Source organism: Falco peregrinus, chromosome 6, assembly GCF_023634155.1.
Source record: "Falco peregrinus isolate bFalPer1 chromosome 6, bFalPer1.pri, whole genome shotgun sequence".
Taxonomy (NCBI): domain Eukaryota; kingdom Metazoa; phylum Chordata; class Aves; order Falconiformes; family Falconidae; genus Falco; species Falco peregrinus.
This window is the reverse complement of record NC_073726.1, coordinates 15744845-15764329: the sequence shown is the minus strand read 5'-3', so window position 1 is coordinate 15764329 and position 19485 is coordinate 15744845. Positions and strand designations below refer to the sequence as shown.

Genomic DNA, 19485 nt, shown 5'->3' with positions numbered 1-19485 from the left:
ACGGGCAGGAGGGTGACAGCACTGGGGATGGGGGCGGGAGTGATGGGCAGGAGGGGACACGGGGGTGGGGGGGAGGGGCGCAGGGCGGGTGGCCCCGGGATCACAGTCACGGTGGCTGCGGTAGCCACAGTGGCCACCGGTCACACACCAGTTTCATGTCCCCCCCCCCTCCCCCAAAATGTCCGGGTTTAATTAAAAAACTCGTCAGCAGCACAGGGTGGGGGAGGGGCAGCCACCCCGGGGACAAGGGGGTGATGGGTACCAGCCCATCCCCCACAGAGCTGGGGGGGACAACAGTGTCCCCAACCCCCCCAACCCCACTCTGGTCTTGGTGGTGCCTGGGGGGAAGGGGTGACGCCGTGTCGTTCTCCGGGGGGTTGTTGGGGGTCACAGTGTCACTCTCAGGGACAGGGTGTGTCCTCCGTGGTGGTGGCGTCACCTGCGGGGACGTGGTGTCACCTGTGGGGCTGTTGGTGTCACCCCGTGGGGGACCCGGCAGCCCCGGCCTTGTCCCCTGGGGCTATGCTGGTGGCCTCGGTGTCACCCTCAGGGACACCCTCAGGGACGGCTGCAGTGTCCCCCTCCGCCCCAGGGCCGGGGTGACGCGGCTTATGGTGATGGTGGCACTTCAGGGACAAACTGCGTCCTCATCCTTGCCGGTGTCACCATTGGGCTGTGTGGCCCCTGTCTTCCTCCTTGCCAGTGTCCCCAGGTGTCACCAGCAGCTGTGGTGGCCCTGTCCTTGCTGTCACCCGTCTGTGTCCTCGCTGGTGTCACCATGAGGCTGTAGGGACCTGTCCCTTGTCCCCACCGGTGTCTCGCCCAGGTGCCACCACAACCTGTCCTTCTCCTGGCCGGTGTCACCCAGGTGCCACTCAAGCGGCAGTGGCCTGTCCATGTCACCTGGCCTTGCTGTCACCTGGCCTTGTCACCACCGGTGTCACCGTGACGTGGCCGGTGCCACCCCCGGCCCTTCCCACCACCCCCCGTGTCCCTGTCGCCGAGGGACCCCTCTCCGCCCCCCCTCCCCTCCCCCCCCCCGTCATACCTCGGATTCCAGGCTGGAGAAGTGGGCAGAGCCCCGGCGCGCGCCGAGCGGCTCCGCCCCGCCCCGCCCCCCACAGCCGCGGTGGGGGGGGAGAGGGGCCGCGGCGGGGGGGGGGGGGCGCCCACCCCCAGGGCCCCCCCCAGGGCCCCCCCCCAGCCCGCCGCCCCCCCCCAGGCGCTCAAGTCCTCCAGGCTGCGGGAGGCGGGGGGCGGCCGGCGGCCGGCGCAGGGGGGGCCGTGGCGGCGGGGAGGGGGGGGGCGCCCCCCCAGAACCCCCCCCAGGGCCCCCCCCGCCCAGGCCGCGTAGCCGGGGGGGGGGTCCCCAGCGCGCCCCCCCCCCCCCTCCCAGTCGCGCAGCCGCTCGGCCGAGCAGCTGCGGCAGCGGGGGGGCGGGGGGGGGGAAGCCGGGGGGGGCCCCCAGCAGCTCCAGGCTGCCCCACCCCCCCCCCGTACGCCCCCCCGTAGCCCCCCCAGGGCCCCCCCAGCTTCTCGGCCGACCAGCAGCGCGGGGGGGGGGGCCGCGCTCCCTGCCCGGGAGGCTGCAGAAGTAGGCGGGGGGGGTGCACCAGCAGGGAGGGGGCGCGGCGGGGGGCGGCGGGTTGGGGGGGGGGCCCGGGGCCGGCGGGGGGGTCGCAGCCGTCCGACTCCGAGTCGGAGAGCTCGGGGTACAGCGGGGGGGGCGGGGGAGAAGGGGGGGGTGCCCTCGGCAGAGGTGCCCGCGGGGGGGGAGGCGGCCGCAGGAGGGGCTGCGCCTCGGGGTCCCCCCCGCCGCGGGGGGGGGCGGCGGGGCCGCTCGCGGGGGGGGGCGCTGGGGGGGGGGGTTCCGCTCGTCCTCGTAGGCCAAGCGCGCGTAGCCGAAGGGGGGGTCCGCGGCCGCTCCCCCCCCGTCCCGCGGCCCCCCCCAGGCTCTCGTAGAGCCCCCGCAGCGAGCGGCGCGGCCAGGGGGGGGGCAGGGCGTCGTGCCCCCCCCCCGCTGGGGGGTAGTACGCGGGGGGCGTGCGGGGGGGGGTGCGGGGGCAGGGCCCCCCCCGGCCCAGCCCCTGCGGCTCGATGGGGCCGTAGAAGCGGTGGAAGGCGTCGGGGGGGGCCGCGCCGTGGCGGGGGGGGTGCGGGGGGGGCGCCAGCGCTCGGGGGGGGGGGCGGCGGTGGTCGCGGGGGGGCGGGGGGGGTGGGCAGCGCGGGGGGGGGTCGGGGGGGGGGCAGGGCGGGCGGAGGGTCTGCGGCGGTGGGGGCTCCTCGGCGCTGCAGCAGCTGTACATGCCCTGTGGGGGGGGACAGAGGGGACACGGTGGCACCGGGGGGTGGGGGGTGGGGGTGTGTCCCCGTGCCCCCTTCCTGGCCCCAGGCCCGGGTCACCGCGGCCCCACCTGCCCCTCCCGTCCCTGTGTCCCCCCCCCATGTCCCCATGCCCCCCCAGCCTCCCCAGCCCCATTGTCCCCACCCCCCCTCCAGCCCCTCACCCTGCTGAAGGCCAGCAGGCAGTGCAGGCAGCCTCAGCCCCATGTCCCACCCGCCTCCCCATGCCCCCCCCCAGCCCCCCCCATGTCCCCATGCCCCCCCCAGCCCCCCCCCGTCCCCACCCCCTGCCCCTCACCCCTGCTGAAAGGCAGCAGGCAGTGCAGGCATCCAGGTGGCCGCAGCCCCCTCCATGTCCTCCCCCTGTCCCCAGGCCCCCCCAGCCCCTCACCCTGCTGAAGGCCAGCAGGCAGCGCAGGCGGCCCGGTGGCCCCAGGCAGTGGCGCAGCCGCCAGTGAACCAGGTGCTCCCAGGCGAAGACCAGCAGGCTGAGCCCCATGGCCACCAGCAGCATGTAGAAGACACCCGCCATGTTGTCAATGTCCAGCTTGCTGCTCATCACCTCCAGCTTCTCCTGGTGGCAGATCCCTGACAGCCACAGCCGCTCCAGCATCTCGATCTCGTCTGTGGGGGACCCACCACATCACCCCACTGGGTGGGATGCCTCAGGGGGAGCACCTCGGGGGGCTGGGGTGGCACCTCAGGGGGTTGGGAAGGGCCACCTTGTAGGGTTGGGGGATCAGCTCAGGGTCACCTTGGGTTAGGAGGGCACCTTGGAGGGTCGAGGGGTCATTTTGTAGGGTTGGGGCTCACCTTGGGGGGCTTGAGGGTCGTCTTGGGTTAGGGGGGCACCTCAGGGGGTTAGGGGTCATCTTGTGGGCTTAAGGGTTCACTTCAGGAGGGGTGGGGACACCTTGTAGGGTTGGGGGTCAGCTTAGAGGGTTGGGGGGTCACCTCAGGTGATTGGAGGGTCATCACAGGTGTTTGGGGGTCACCTCGGGGGGGGTGTGGGGCCAATGCAGCATGGTGCCGCACACGCCCTGACACCTGCAGACCCCCCCACAACACCCCCCAACCCCCCTCAGGACCCTGCGCACCGTCGCCCAGCAGCTGGAGCAGGGCCAGGTCGACAGGGCGCTTCCAGCGGGAGCCGCGCTGCAGGGCGATGCCGTAGCCAGTGGAGGCGAAGACCTTGCCTGAGCCGATGGTGACCAGCTTGCAGCCCTCCTCCTTGCGCGCCATGTAGTTCAGCACCGCGGCATCGTAGATGAAGGCATCCAGCTTCCTGCACGGCCCCGCCCATCAGCCCCACCCACAGGGGCGCATAAGCCCCGCCCATAACCCCACACCCTGCCCACAGCCCTCATAGCCCCGCCCACATCCCTGCACCCCACCCACAGCCCCACACCCCGCCCACAACATGCTAACCCCGCCCATGGCTGCCATAGCCCCGCCTACAGCCACAAGCCCTGCCCACAACACACAAACTCCACCCACAGCCCCCATGACCCCACCCACAACCCCTAAACCCCACCCACAGCCACAAGCCCCACCCACAGCTCTACAGCCTGAACCACAAGCCCCACCCACAGCCCACAAGCCCCATCCTCAGCCCCCATATCCCCACCCACAGCCCTTAAATCCCGCCCACAGCCCCCATAGCCACACCCACACGCCCCGCCCACAGCCCACAAGCCCCACCCACAGTCCCCTACCCCCACCCACCACCCCTAAACCCTGCCCACAGCCCCTAAGCACCGCCCCTTCCCACAGCCTCCCTCATCCTTTAGGCCCCTCTCCTTCCCCAGGCCCCCCTGAAGCCCCCTGGCCCCTCCCACTCCCCAGCCCCTCCCACTCCCCAGCCCCTTCACCCCCCCCAGCCCCAACCCCCCGCTGACCCGGTCTTGAGGTGGTGCAGCGCGTCCTCCACGCCGCGCTGGTTGTACTTGACCATGTAGCTGTGCATGTCGGGGTAGTTGCTGCGGATGTTCTTCTCCGTGCTGCCATTGGGCACCGTCCCGAACTTCAGTGGGGGGTACTGCTCCTGCGGGCGCTGGAACTGCCCCGGCCGTCACCGCCTGCCCGCGGGCACCCACCCCCCCAAGACACCCCCCGACACCCCCCATCTCCCAACCCTCCAGACAACCACCATCCTCCAGCACCAACCCCCTCCCCTGGTGCCCCCCAGACACCACCACCCCTGCCCCCGCCATGAACACTCGCAGGCCTCCCTGTCCCCCCCTGAACCCGCCCAACCCCCCCTGCACCCACCCCAGCCCCCCCGTGCCCGGAGCCACATGTTGCGCTGGGGGTTGTGCAGGGGGTCACACTGCACGCGGCGTGGTACCTTGCGGTCGCTGAGGCCCGAGACGGTGTCGACGTACTCCTCCTGGATCATGAAGGCAGCCAGGTTGGCAGTGTAGCTGGCGAGGAAGATGACGGCGAAGAAGGCCCAGACCAGCACCATGATCTTGCTGGTGGTGCCTTTGGGGTTCTCCACCGGCACCGAGTTGTTGAAGACCAGGGCCCACAGCAGCCAGATGGACTTGCCGATGGTGAACTTGGAGCCGCCCGTGCCTGGGGACGGGCACAGCATCACCCCGGAGATAGGAATGCGATCACCATGGGGATGGGGACAGCATGGGGACAGGGATAGCATCACCCCAGGGTCACTGTGGGGATGGGGACACTGTCACTCCAGGGACAGTGTGGGGATGGAGACAACATCACGCTGGGGATGGGGATGGAGTCACTATGGGGATGGGGACACCATCACCACTGGGACAGTGTGGGGACAGGGACAGTGTCACCCTGGGGTCACCATTGGGATGGGGACAGGGTTACCCTGGGGATGGGATGGGAACAGGGACGGTGTCACCCTGTGCATGTGTCCCCCCCTGCCCCCCCCCCTGCCCCTCCAGTGACACCACGCTGTCACTCACGCTGCCCGGTGGCCAAGCTGCGGTTGTAGCCCACGGGGCTGAAGTACTCGAAGATGAAGACAGTGACGGCCACCACCGTGAGGCACATGACAAACATCATCACCCAGACAGCAGGGCTGTAGGGCTCTGCAGGGGGGAGACGCTGTCACCCAGAGGCTGCTGGGGGGTTCCCGGCCTCCCTGGCTGCCTGTGCTGGTGTCCACCTGCACCAACATCTGCCTGCACCAACATCTGCCGGCGCGAACATCTGCCTGCACCAATATCTGTCTGCGCCAACATCTGCCTGCTCTGGCATCCGCCTGTGCCAACATCTGCCTGCACCAATATCTGCCTGCGCCAACAACTGCCTGCACCAACATCTGCCTGCGCCAACATCTGCCTGCTCTGGAGTCCACCTGCGCCAGCATTCACTCCTGCCTGTGCCGTCGCCCGCCGGCGCGTACCCAGGAAGGCAGAAGGGGAGACGGTGCCGTTGCTGCGGGACACCATGACGCTGATGCCCGTCTCCACGAATGGGACCGAGAAATCGATGATCTCCGAGCGCTCCTCGTTAATGGTTAACGAGCCGATGGCCATGTCGGCCCTGCGGTAAAACACCTGGAGGAGGGGCCAGAGACCGGGTGGCTTGGCTGTCAGGGCGGGGCCCGAGGGGCGGGGATGGGGGGGAGGGGTTGGCTAGCAGGGGTGGGGCGAAGTGAAGAGCCAATGACAAGGCAGGGATGGGGCGGGGCAGGACAGCAAATGGGTGGGAGGTGGGGAGGGGCGTGGCCATCCGCGGGAAGGGCCCGAGTGGGAGGAGCCACGGGGAAGGCATGGCCGTTGATGAAGGGGGCAGGGCTTGTGCAGTATAGCATGGGCCCTGCCCCGCCCCCCCCCCCCCAGCAGCTGGGGTAGGGGGCTCTCCCCAAACCCCTGGGCACACCAAGGGTGGGGCTCTTGCTCTCCCCCTCCCTGACTTCCCCACGGGTGGGGGTGGGGCTGGGGCTGGGGCTCACCCTGACTGCCCTGAGGGGGGAGGGGGGGGCTGTCCCCAAACCCCTGAGCCCCCCCAGGTTTTGTGAGGGCTCTCCCCTGACTCCCCCTGGGTGAGAAAGGGGTCTCTCCCTGAGCCCCCCATGTTGTGGGGTGTGGGGCGGGGGTCTCACCTCCCCCACCATGCCGTTCCAGACGCCGTCGATCTTCTTGCCGTGCTTGCCGTTGGTGACCAGGTAGAGGTCGTAGGTGAAGCCGACGGTGCGGGCCAGGCGCTTGAGAATGTCGATGCAGAAGCCCTTGCAGCACTTCTTCTCGAAGAGCGCTGGCTCGGCTGAGGGGCTGTGGGGACAGTGGCAGGTGGGGACCCCCCCGAGGCGCTGGGGACCCCCCCAGGTGGTGGGGACCCTGCCAGGGGAGGCAGCACGCACCTGGCGGTGCGGTTGAGCTGCTTGCGGCAGGGGACAGAGTCGCGGATGCAGGTGCCGGTGGCAGGGTCAATGTTCTCCACGATGACAAAGGGCCGCTCCTCCAGCGTGGCCACCGTCAGGTGCTGGTCATCATCCACCGGTTGAAGGAATTTCCCATAACGGGACCAAACGGGGTATTTCATCCGTAAGATCCGGTGTTCCCAGCTACCCACCTGTGGGAGGACACCGGCAGTGGGTGGCACCTCAGACTGATGTCACCGCTGGGAACAATCACGGGGTCACGAGGTGGGGAACAGCCGGAGGAAGGTGTCACCCTGATGTGTCATGACAAGGCAGTGTGACACCGTGACGGGGAGAGGCAGTGAACACCAGATAGTACTGCAGTCTCTGGGGGACACCGCGTGGCCGAGAGGAGCTAGATGTCACCATGACCAGCGTGACAAACACAGTGAGGCACAGCTGGACACCCTGGGTGATGGCCGTGGCGGAGGGGACACTCACCACCTCCCAGCTGCGCTCCTTGTTGAGGGAGATGACAACCAGCGAGGGGTTAACAAGGTAGCCATCCTCATTAAAGGAGAAATCTTTCTGTCCCCAGGTGATGTTCATGAAGTACCTGGGGACACAATGAGGTCACAGGGCTGTCACCTCCCCCAGCCACGGGTGACGGCGCTGCTGTGCTCACCGGTGGAGGTTGTCATTGATCTGGGTGACGTTGGGGGCCCGGCAGTCATTGTTGAACTCCGGGATGAAGCCGTAGTCGCGGAGCAAGGCCTCGGCGCCCTTGGCCACGATAGCCACGCCGTTGTGCACCCGGTGCTGGAGGTCGTCCCGCCAACCAGCCGACAGCACCGCAAACAAGCCGGCGGGGAGATGCTCCGGCAGTTGGTCGCTTCCCCCCAGGTTGGTGCCAACCACGAACCAGATGTACCCGGGGCCAGCTAAACCAGCCTCCCGCGCCGCTCGGAAGATGGCCTCGGCTTCCTCCCGTGAGCAGTAGAGGAGGCGGATTTGGGCGCTGACCTCACGCAGCTGCCGGCGCAGCCGCGTCCCCTCGGGATCGTCGGTCAGGTTGAGGGTGAGGACACCACGGTGCTCCCAGCCGATAAAGCTGCTGTCGGTCAAGACCTCCACATAGTCCACGAAGTCCTCGTAGCCGGGGAAGAGGGTGGTGACGACAGCGAAGGCCGTCCAGTCGTACTCCTCCAGCACCTCAAAGATCACCTGCAGCTGCTGCTCTGTGGAGGAGCCCAGCTGGAGGAAGGTGGAGCCCTTCTCCTGTGGGGGAGGGGAGAGTGGGTGACCCTGGATGTGGTGGGGGCTGGGGACAGTTGGGTTTGGGGGCAGCTGGGTCACTCTAGGTGGGGTTGGGAACAGCTGGATGACCCTGAGCATGGTTGGGGTTGGGCACAGTGGGGTTGGGGACAGTTGGGTGACCCTGGGCATGGTTGGGGTTGGTTTGGGGACAGTTGGGGCGACCCTGGGCATGGTTGGGGTTGGTTTGGGGACAGCTGGGTGACCCTGGGCATGGCTGGGAATGGGTTGGGGGCAGCTGGGTGACCCTGGGCATGGTTGGGGTTTGGGATGGCACGGCTGGGGGCAGCTGGGTGATCCTGGATGTGGTTGGGGACAGCTGGGCGTGGTTGGAGTTGGGGGATGGTTGGGTGCCCCTGGATGTGGCCAGGGCCTGTGGGGTGCCCCCAGCCCGCACCCAGTGGCCCCACCTTGGGTGTGAGGACGATGGCAGAGCCGCCGTTGATGCCAATGATGGGCACAGAGGTCTGGGCGGAGATGAAGTCAAGGATCTGAGCCACGGCCTCGGAGCGCGTGTCGTCCTCGAAGACAACGCCGTGAATGCGCAGGGAGGAGAGGACATCGCAGAGGCGCACGATGAGGCTCCGGGGATTGGTGTCGTTCAGCACCACCCCCACTGGGTTCACCTCCAAGGAGAAGTTGCGGAAGGCGGCGGGAGCCAGGCGCGGCCCGGCGGGGCCGTAGGATGCCCCACTCAGGATGACGGCCACGTTCAGCGCCCGCTGGCTCCCCTCCGGCCGCGGCTCCAGGAAGGGGCTGGCACAGGCCAAGGCCAGGGCGAAGAGCATCCTGCTGGCAGGGGCGGGGACCCGGGGGCTCATCGCGCTGCTGCTGCGCCCTGCAGGGGGCAAGGGGAGGGCTGGTGGGACAGGTGCCCACCAGTACCCACAGTAACACCCCACAGCAGGGCAGGGTCAGGTGGGGGGGAACTGGTGGGAGTCGAGCCCCCCAGTTCCCCCCAGTACTGCCCCAAGACCAGGAGAGGGTCAGATGGGGGGGAACTGGTGGCAGCAGAGCCCACCAGTAACACCCCAGCACTGGGAGAGGGCCAGGTGGGGGGAACTGGTGGGAGCAGAGCCCACCAGTACCCACCAGTAACACCCCAGCACTGAGACAGGGTCAGGTGAGGTAGAACTGGTAGGAGTGGTGCCCACCAGTACCCCCCAGTAACACCCCAGCACTGGGAGAGGGCCAGGTGGGGGGAACTGGTGGGAGCAGAGCCCACCAGTACCCGCCAGTAACACCCCAGCACTGAGACAGGGTCAGGTGGGGTAGAACTGATAGGAGTGGTGCCCACCAGTAACACCCCAGCAGCAGGAGAGGGGGAGCTGGTGGGAGGGGTGCCCACCAGTAACACCCAGTATTCCCACAGCACCAGGAGAGGGCCAGGTAGGGGGAACTGGTGGGAGGGATGCCCACCAGTGTCTCCCAGTAACAACCAGCACCAGGAGAGGGTGAAGTTGGGGGGGAATGGGTGGGAGTGGTGCCCACCAGTAACACCCCCACACTGGGAGACAGTCAGGCGGAGGGGAACTGGTGCCCCCCCAGTGCTACCAGTATCCTCGCAGTGCCTCCCAGTAACCTCCCACTGTCTTCCGTTATCCTCTCAGTATCTTCCCAGTGCCTCCCTGTATCCTCCCATTATCCTCCCACTGCATCCTAATAACCTCCCAATATGCTCCCAGCGCCTCCCAGTAACACCCCACTGCCTCCCATTAGCCTCCCAGTATCTTCCCACTGCCTCCCAGTAGCCTCGCAGATGCATCCCTGCCCCCACTGAGACCGTGCCAGGCTGTCAGGACACGCCAGGACATGGGGACACACTCTGACACGCCAGCACATGCTCTGACACGCCAGCACATGCCTCCCCCTACTGCCCCCCTGCCCCCCCCCCCCCCCCCCCCGATCTCCTGGCAGTGCCACAGCCACTGGTGGGGATGACGGCCAGGCACTTGAGGGGGTCACAGGCAGACGTGAAGGACGAGTGACAGCAGTGACAAGCACGGGCAGACAAAGCAACAGGCAGCGGTGGGCAGAGCAACAGGCAGAGGCAGGCGGGGCACAGGCGGCAGCAGGCGCAGGCGGGCTGGTGTGGTGGTGGTGGAGGGACAGGCGGCGGGGGATGGCAGGGGCCAGGCAGGGCGGGCAGGACAGACAGTACATGCAGGGCGGGCAGGACAGACAGTACAGGCAGGGCGGGCAGGACAGACAGTACAGGCAGGGCGGGCAGAACATACGGTGCAGTCGGGGTGGGGGCACAGTCAAGGCAAGCAGGACACACGGTACGGGGGGCGGGTGCAGGCGAGGCAGGCAGGACACACGATGCAGGTAGGACAGACAGTACAGGCAGGGCAGGCAGGATGGGCAGTGCAGGCAGGACGCACAGGACGGGCAGCGCAGGCAGGGACAGGCTGCCAGACACCAGCTGACGCAGCCGCCCCGCGGGGCCAGGCAGACGGCAGCCGCCTGCACAGCCGGACAGGCAGCCACCCCCACCGGGGGGGACACACGTGGGTCACCCCCAGCGATGTTCCCCCTGCGCTCCAACAGCCAGCGGGGAGGGGGGGGTGACCTGGACACTGGGGTCCTGTGCCCAGCCCCCCTGGCAGTGACCTTGAGCCTGTCCCTGCCTGTTGTCACCTGGGGGGGACACAAACCCCGTCACTGTCCCCCAAATAGCAGGGATGAAGCTGCAGTAGCGGGGGACAACACCTTGTCACTGTCCCTGTGATGGCGAGTGACAAGCCTGTGTCACCATCCCCACAACAGCAGGGAGAAGGCTGTGTCACCATCCCCGTGATAGTGGGGGGACAAACCTGTGACAGTAGGTGACAAACCTGTCACTGTACCCATCGCGGTGGGGGGACAAACCCTTGTCACCATCCCCATAACAGCGGGGACAAGGCTGTGTCACCATCCCTGTGACAGCAGGTGACAAACCCATAATGGTGGGGGACGAACTCCTGTCCCCAAAACAGCGGGGACAAACCCATGTCACCACTCCTGTAACAGCGGGGTGACAAACCCGTAACAGCAGGGACAAACCTGTGTCACCATCCCCATGACAGTGGGATGACAACTCTGTGACAGCAGGTGACAAACCCGTGTCATTGTCCTGATAACGGTGGGGGGGACAAACCTGTGTCATCACCCCTGTACCAGCAGGTGACAAAGCCATAACAGTGGGGGACAACTCCCTGTCCCCAAAACAGCAGGGACAAACCTGTGTCACCATTCCTGTAACAGTGGGTGACAACCCCCTGTCACCGTCCCCAAAAGCAGTGGGGTGACAAACCCATAACAGCGAGGACAAGCCCATGTCACTGTCCCCATAACAGTGGGGGGACAAACCCGTGACAGTGGGTGACAAGCCCATGTCACTGTCCCCATAACAGTCAGGGGGACAAGCCTGTGACAGCAGGTGACAATCCCCTGTCATCATCCCCGTAACGGCAGGAACAAACCTGCGACATTGTCCCCACAACAGCAGGGGACAAAACCCTGTCACCGTCCCCGCAGCAGCAGGGGGACAAGCCGGTGTCACCGTCCCTGTAAGAGGGGGTGACACACCCCATCACTGTCCCCAGTGTAGCGGGGTGACAATCACATCACCGTCACGGCAGGGGACAAACCCCTGTCACCATCCGTGTGGTGGCGGGGGGGGGGAAAACCCAGCATAGTGGGTGACAAGCCAGTGTCCCCCCCCTCTGGTGATGCCAGCTGTGTCCCCCCTGTGTCCCCCCACTCCCCAGTGACATCATGTGTCCCCCCCGTGTCCCCTGCTCCCCGGTGACACTGAGTGTGTCCCCCCCCCGCTGTGTCCCCAGGGTCCTACCTGGCCTGAGCTCCACTCCGAGGGGCTCTGCCTCATCTCGGCTGTGTGGGGGGGAGAGGACACCGGGGGGGGGGGGACACGGGAAGGTTTGGGGACACGGGAAGGGGGGTCACAGGAGGGTTTGGGGACACGGGGGAGACAACACAGGAGGGTTTGGGGACACAGGGGACACACGGATTTGGGGGCGGGGGGAGCAGAGGGATGCGGGTGGGGAATGAACAGGCAAAAACAGGCAGGGGTAGGGGTGGGGGGTGCGGGGGTTTGGGGGGGCCGAAGCAGAGGTGGCTGAACCTAGGGGGAGGGAAGGAGGGTGAGGGGGGGGGCAACACCCCAGGGACCCCCTCAGAAGCATCTGGGAGCCCCTCAAGCCTCCCACCCCCCACCCCAAAGGATCCAGGACCCCCCTGAGCACCCAAGACCCCCCTTAACGGCTCCAGGACATCCCCCTAAAAAAACAAAACAAAACGCCCCCCCCCAGCCCCCAATCTCCACTGCAGTCCCAGTCCACCCAGTTGATTCCATCCCAGCACCCCCCAGTCCCCACCCAGCACCCCCCAGTTGCCTCCCAGTTGGGTCCCAGCACCCCCAGTCCCATTCCAGCACCCCCCAACTGGGTCTCAGTCCTGCCCACATCCCCCCCCCCCCGCATACCCCAGTACCCCCAAGTGGATCCCAGTACCCTCCAGTCCCATCGCAGCACTTCCCAGTTGTCCCCCCTAGCTGGGTCCCAGCACCCCCAGTCCCACCCCAGCACCTCCCGACTGGGTCCCAGTCCCCCCCCAGTTCCCCCCCAGTCCCTGGAGCTAGATCCCAGCTGCCCCCCCAGTCCCCCGAGCCGGATCCCAGCCCCCCCCAGCCAGGTCCCAGCACCTCCCCGGTCCCCCCCAACATCTCCCAGTCCCCCCCCTCAGCACCCCCCAGCTGCACCCCAGTCCCCCCCAGCATCTCCCAGTCCCCCCCTCAGCACCCCCCAGCTGCACCCCAGTCCCCCCCAGTCCCCTCAGACCCCTCAGCCGGATCCCAGTCTCCCCCAGTCCCTCCCAGTCCAGCCCCGCCGCCGCCCCCCCCCTCCACCCTGCAGCACCCGCCGCCGCTTGCAGAATACTAATGGGGCGGCAGCGTGCGGCTGTGCGGCTGCCGTGTCCGCCTGTCCTGCCCCTGTCCGCCTGTCCCTGTCCGCCTGTTCCTGTCCGCCTGTCCCTGTACCCCCCCCGGGCCACTGCCCCCCAGGGTGCGTGCGCCGGGGGATGTCGGGGTGCTGCGCTGGGTGTCCCAGCCCGGGCTGGCCGGCTGTGGCTGGAGGGGGGGTGTCTGGGTGTTGTCGCGGGGGGGGAGGTGGGGGTTGGGGGGGGGTGTCGAGGTGGCAGTGGGTGTTGGGGTGGTGTCAGAGGGGTGTCAGGGGGTGTTAGGGTGTTGTCAGGGGGATACCGGGGTGTCAGGGAGGTGTTGGGGGTGTTTTCAGGGGGATGTCGGGGTGTCATGGGGGTGTCGGGGGTTTGGGGTGTTGTCAGGGGGATGTCAGGGTGTTGTCAGGGGGATGTCGAGGTGTCAGGGGGTGTTGTTGGGGAGGTGTCAGGAGGGTGTCAGGGGGATTGAGGTGTTGTCGGGGTATGAGGGGACATTGGAGTGTTGTTGGGGGGATGTCAGTGTGTCGGGGGGTGTGTCAAGGGGGTGTTGCAGAGTCTCAGGGGGTTGGGGGGTGTGGTGGGGGGTGACAGGGTGTTGCATTGGGGTGTTGGGGGGTGTCAGGGGGTGTCAGGGCATGTCAGGGCATGTTGAGGGTTGTCAAGGTGCTGGGATTATCAGGATGTTGTGTCAGGGTGTTGGGGGTGTCAGGGTGTTGAGGGGTGTCTGGGGGTGTTGTGTCCGAGGGTGTCAGGGTGTTGGGGGTGCTGGGGTATTGGGGAGGTGTTGGGGTGTTGTGTCAGGGGTCTGTCGGGCCATTGGGAGGGTCTGTCGGGGTGCTGGGGGTGTCACAGTGTTGGGGTGTCAGTGTCGGGGATCTGTTGGGGCAGGCATGGGGGTCTCAGGGGTGTGTGAGGGGGTGTTGGGGGGGCTATCAGGGTGTCAGGGGGGTGTCAGGGGTCTGCCGGGGTGTCAGGCGGGTATTGGGGGAGTCTGTCAATGTGTCAGGGGTCTGCCGGGGTGTCAAGGGATATTGGGGGGGGTCTGCTGGGGTGTCGGGGGGGTGTCAGAGGTCTGTTGGGGTGTCGGGGGTGTCTATTGGGGGAGGTCTGTTGGGGTGTCGGGGGGGGCCAGGGGTCTGTCGGGGTGTCGGGGGTCCCCGCCCGGCGCTCACCTCTCACGCTCCCCACCGCATCCCGCCGCTGCCGCCGCCGGTCACTGGGACACCGGCACCGGCATCGGCCCCCGCCCCCCGGCGCCGGCCCCGCCCCCCGGTCCCACCCGGGCAGACAGACCCAGACAGACCGCCCCCCCAGGCCCCGTCATTAACATTCAGGGCGGGTCGCGAGAGCCTGACAGACAACCCCCCCCCTCCCACTGCAGGCCCCCTGTCCCCCCCAGCCCTTAAATAGCCCCCAGGGTCCCCCCGTTACACCAGAGCCCCCCCCAGCACCCCACGGTTACCCCAGAGCTCCCCCAAACACCCCCCAGAACCCCCCACTTACCCCAGACCCCCCTCAAACACCTCCCAGCTCCCCAGTTAGCCCTGTCCCCCACCCCCCACCCCAGTGACCCCCAACCGCCCCCCCAGCCCCCCAGTTAGCCTCGCCTCCCCCCGCCCCCCCAACCACTCCCCAGCACGGCAGCTCGGACGCCCCGGTCCCTCCTTTAGCCCCTCCCCCGGTGGGGCGGGGCCATCACGCCCCCCCTGGGCCGAGCAGGGGGGCAGGAATGTCGGGCGGGGGGTATGGGGCAGGAAGTGGGGCTGGGGGCAGCTGGGGGGCAGGAGGTGGGGCTGGGGGCAACTGTAGGGCTGGGGGACAGCTGGGGCCTAGCAGGTGGGGCTGTGGGTTATGGGGCAGGAGGCATACTGTACTTTTTGCTGCTCTCCCCAACCCACAGGCAGCATTTTGGGGCAGAAACCGCCATTTTCTCCGCTCCAGGGGGGGGCGCTGTGACACTGCCGGGCTCCAAGGGAGGGGGGGGTGTGCTGGTGGGATGAGGGAATCCCCCAGCCCAAACACGGCAGGGGGCCGGATCCCTATAGCGGAGCTGCTGGGGGGGCTCACCGGGTGCCGGCCACCGGCGCTCTGTGGGGCTAGTGACAGTTGGGCTGCAGCTGTGGAGGCGATGTGGTGTTGGGGTGCAGGCTCTGCGCCCCGCAGCTCCTTAGGGGGTAATGAGGCTGGCTCCGGGTGCTGCCTGGCCCTGGGCAGCAGCGGCCAGGCGGGGAGCGTGGCAGGGGACAGGCAGCACGGGCCAGCGAGCCCATCCATCAGCCCAGCAGACGGCTCCTGCCTTCAGTCATGGAGCAGTGGCAGGGTGCTGGGCTGGCGGCCAGGTGACAGGGACCAGAGGGTGACGGGGACCAGAGGGACTCTTCCCCAGGGGCTGGGACCCCTGCTGCAGTGAAAGCCCACGGCCCAGGGGGAGGAGGCGAGCCGCTGCCATGGCACCCTGGGCTGAAGACACAGGCTGAGAGACCCCCCAGGGCTGAGGGGACCCATGGGGCTGACAGGACCCCCATGGCAGGAACTCGGGGCTGAGGGGACACCCCCGGGGATAAGGGGACCCACTGGGGCTGAGGGGACCCCCAGCCGAGGCCCCCCCTCCCCACCCACCGCCGGAGCCACTCGCGCTCCCTCAGCGCCACTTTCCCGCCCTTTCCCTTCCCGCCCTTTCGCTTCCCGCCCTTGCGGCAAGGAGGGGCCCGCGCGCGCGCTCTCCCCGCCCCTCGCGCGTTCCCGTCCGGCGCAGGCGCGCGCGGGGGGCAGGGCTGAGCGCGCGCCGTGCGCAGCGTCAATGTCAATGTCAGCGGCGGCCGCAGGTCAGGGGCAGCGGAGCGGGGCTGGGCAGCCTGCGCACCCCCCGCACACCCCCACCCCCCCCCGCCCAAACCCCCCCTGAACCCCCCCAGCTCCACCCGCACCCCCCCACCTGCACCCTGCATTGCACCCCCCCCGCACCCCCTCCCTGAACCCCCACTTGCACCCTGCATTGCACCCCTGAAATCCCCCTCCCCCCCTCCCTGAACCCTCCGAACCCCCACTGCACACCCCACCTGTACCCTGCATTGCACCCCCGAACCCCCAGTGCGCTCCCCTGTACCCACAGCATGCCCCCCAGCACCCCCTCCACCCCGTGCACCCGAAATTGCACCCAATGCACCCTGCATCGCACCCACTGCGTGCACCCCCCCCTTGCACCCTGCATCGCACCCGGTGCATGCAACATTGCACCCACGGTGCACCACAGCCTGCACTCCGATGCACCCAGAGCCCCTGGTGTTGTCTCCCACATTGCAATTTCTCTACCCCCGCATTGTACCCAGTGCACCCCGCGTTGCACCTGCTGCACCTTCTACTGCACCCCTGCAGCTTGTGTTGCACCCACTGCTCCCTGCATTGTGCCCCAGTGCACCCTGCATGGCACCTGTTGCACCCCAGTGCACACAGTGCACCCTGCATTGCACTCCAGTGTGCCCTGCACAGCACCTGTTGCAGCCTGCATTGCACCCACTGCACCCATTGCACCTGCTGCACCCTGCACAGCACCCACTGCAGCCTGCATTGCACCCACTGCACCCCACTGTACCCCGCTGCACCCTGCACAGCACCCACTGCAGCCTGCATTGCACCCGCTGTACCCTGCATTGCACCCAATGCACCCATTGCATCTGCTGCACCCTGCACAGCACCCACTGCAGCCTGCATTGCACCCGCTACACCTGCTGCACCCCACAGCACCCGCTGCACCCGTACGGCCTGCTGCCCGCGCTGTGGGCCCTGCTGCGTGCACACGCGTGTGCGACAGGCGGGGACACACGGCTGCCTGGTGACCCCCCCCCATCGCCACCAGGCGCGTGTGTCACAGCATGCTGCGTGCCACGCGGGAGGCGCTGGCCTTGCCAGTGGCCTCGCCGGTGGCCTCGGCCACCTCGATGGCGTCGCTGGTGGCGGCGGTGACACGGGCGCGGGGTCGGCGTCACCCCTGAGGTGCCACCGGGGTGGGAGCAGCAGTTCAGGGACAGCTTCATCCCCCTGTCCCGGGAGCAGCTGCAGCACGTCCTGCTGACGGTGACATGGGGGGGACGGGGGGGGCAGGGGGACGCATGGGGACACGGGGGATGTGGGGGCGCAGGGGGCCATGGGGATGCACAAGGGGCTGTGGGGACCCATGGGAGGATGTGGGGACATGGAGGGGACCTGGGAGACAGGGGGCTGTGGGGGGGGACAGGGGGGGACACAGGCATCACGGGGACACATGGGGATGTGGGGGGACACATGGGGTCATGGGGGAGTCGTGGGGCGACAGGGGGACACACTACCCTTGACCCCATAACCCCATGACCCCAGGAGTTCCACCCCTCTGGCCCGGCCCGTGCGGCCTTCCTGGCCTTCACTGCCCGCCTGGACCAAGCGCTGCACCCACGGTACCACCGGCTGCACCTGCACCTGCAGGTACCCCCTCTGCCCCCCCCTGCCCCCCCCACTTCCCCCCCCTGCACCTGCAGGTATCCCCTACCCTGCACCCCCAACCTGCCCTCCCCACTGCCCCCCAACTGCCCCCCAACCCCCTGTCCCCCGCAACCTGCTCCTCCAGGTACCCCCAAAACCAGGGTAGGGGTGCTGTGGGGCAGAGTTGGGGTGCCATGGGGTACCCCCGGGTGCTGTGGGGCAGAGCTGGGTGCCGTGGGGCAGAGTTGGGGTGCCATGGGGTACCCCTGGGTGCTGTGGGTGCCCCTGCGTGCCGTGGGGCACCAGCCCTGTCCCCCCCAGGCGCTGTATGGCCCCATTGACCCCCGACCGGGACACGATGGCCGTGGGGCGCGTGGGGGGCGCCCCGGGGGGCCAGCGGGAGCGGCGTGTGGTGGCTGCGCTGGCCCCACTGCTGGCGGAGGCCAACTTCCAGCGCCTGCCCGAGGCTGCCATCGCCTTCGCCCCTCCTGGTGCAGCATCCACAGGACGAGGTGCAGGTGGGTGAGGGCAGGGGGCTGGGGGGCCATGGAGGGCTATGGGGGGCTGGGAACAGGGCCGGGGGGGCCATGGGGGGGCTATGAAGGGATGGGAGCCGGGCTATGAGGGAGTTGGGGGGCTGGGCTGGGGCTGGGGCTGGGGGCTCCATGGGGGTCAGAGTGAGGGTCCAGGAGGGGTGCTGCACCCCAACCCACCCTGGACCCCACGGGTGGGTGCTACACCCCTGGGAGCAAAGGGTGCTGGGTGCGTGTCGTCATTCCCAACTGCCCATAGCCCCCCAGAGAGCCCCCCCAACCCCCTATGGCCCCCTATGCCCACCCATACCACAGCCCCCGCAGCTCCCCACAGCCCCCCATAGTCACTCCATAGACTTCCCCAACCCACCATGCCCCCTTGTCCCCCAGCCCCCCATGCCTCCCCATCTCCCCCCCCAGCCCCCCATGACGCCCCGTGCCCTCTAGCCCCCCCCCCAGCCACACACTCTCCCCGCCCCTCCAGGTGTCGGTGAAGCTGGAGGAGTACGAGGAGATCCAGTTCTGGGCACTGGGGGCAGTGTGTGGGACCCCTCCCTGACACCGCCCCCCGCCCCCCGCCGCTGGCGCTATGGCCGCCCCCCCCCGTGCCCCCCCAAAGGCCAGTCGGGGAGGGGGGGGCGGGCATGGGGCTGGGGGTTCCATAACTAGGGTCCCAGAGGGCTGGGGGGGGGGGGCATAATAGGGGGGCCCATGGGGCTGGGTGTCCCATAATGGGGGAGCTCAAAATGGGGGGACCCATAATGGGGGGGGAGGGGCATACTGGGGGATTTGGGTCTGGGTCTGTGGATTTGGGTCTGGGGGTGCTGGATTTGGGTCTGGGGGTGCCGGGTCTGTGGATTTGGGTCTGGGGGGTGCTGGATTTGGGTCTGGGGGGTGCCATGTCTGGGTGTGTGGGTGCCAAGTCTGTGGATTTGGGTGTGGGGGTGCCAGGGCTGGGGCTGGGGGTGCCAGGTCTGTGGATTCAGGACTGGGCATTCTGGGTGTGCTGGATTTGGGTCTGGGGGTGCCGGATTTGGGTCTGGGGGTGCTGGATTTGAGTCTGGGGGTGCCAGCTTTGCCCCACCCCACCCCGGCCGCAGGCGGTTCTTTCGCCGTGTGGTGCTGGTGGCACGGCCGGCGTGCCGGGGCGCTGGAGCTGGCATCGTTCCGCGCGGGTGCCACTAGACGCGCTGGAGCTGCTACTGGCGCGGGGGCGCGTGCGGACCCCCGGGCTGACGCGGGCGCGGCTGCACCTGGGGCTGGCAGCCTGGGCCACCTTCCTCTTCCTCAACCTGGGCCTGGGGCTCATGGCCGACCTCAAGGTGGGGGCCACTGGGCTCCTGCTGGGGCTGGGGGCCGCTGTTGCCTTCCGGGGAGCCAAGGTGGGCAGGGGGGGACCTCTGGGGTTTATGGGGGACCCAGGGGTTGGGGGCAGGGGGAAAGGGGGGGGGGGAGGGACACGGGGGTGGGGGGGAGAAGAGGTGTGAGGGGGTGAAGTAGGAAGACAGGTGGGGGGGACCCTAAGGGTTGGGG

General features: G+C 68.4%; 2 protein-coding genes across 2 annotated transcripts in view; one reads left to right on the top strand and one right to left on the bottom strand.

The window, feature by feature from the left end:
* Positions 1 to 748: 748 nt before the first annotated feature.
* Positions 749 to 8823, bottom strand: GRIN2D (glutamate ionotropic receptor NMDA type subunit 2D). Its single transcript, XM_055807638.1, has 13 exons — positions 8413 to 8823; positions 7374 to 7966; positions 7190 to 7304; positions 6689 to 6900; positions 6431 to 6599; positions 5729 to 5882; positions 5286 to 5411; positions 4691 to 4920; positions 4242 to 4402; positions 3441 to 3628; positions 2735 to 2967; positions 1671 to 2309; positions 749 to 850 (listed from the first exon to the last, which is right to left on the bottom strand). The coding sequence occupies exons 1-13, from the start codon at positions 8821 to 8823 to the stop codon at positions 749 to 751; spliced, it is 3333 nt and encodes a 1110-aa protein (XP_055663613.1).
* An 8496-nt stretch (positions 8824 to 17319) lies between these two features.
* RUSF1 (RUS family member 1) overlaps positions 17320 to 19485 on the top strand; it is a 16045-nt gene continuing 13879 nt past the window's right edge. The window contains 4 exon segments of the mRNA XM_055807637.1: positions 17320 to 17422; positions 17741 to 17937; positions 18437 to 18571; positions 19053 to 19334. Coding sequence (XP_055663612.1) covers positions 17748 to 17937; positions 18437 to 18571; positions 19053 to 19334 — 607 coding nt within the window. The 5' untranslated portion in view covers positions 17320 to 17422; positions 17741 to 17747.

Bases quoted from the DNA above. Each gene is read 5' to 3' on its own strand.
- GRIN2D (XM_055807638.1), bottom strand. From the start codon at position 8,823: ATGAGCCCCCGGGTCCCCGCCCCTGCCAGCAGGATGCTCTTCGCCCTG. The intron at 5,412-5,728 runs GTACGCGCCGGC...TCCCCCCTGCAG, and splicing joins CTCCCCTTCTGCCTTCCTGG to AGCCCTACAGCCCTGCTGTC. The intron at 3,629-4,241 runs GTCAGCGGGGGG...GGGGCCGTGCAG, and splicing joins CTGCACCACCTCAAGACCGG to GAAGCTGGATGCCTTCATCT.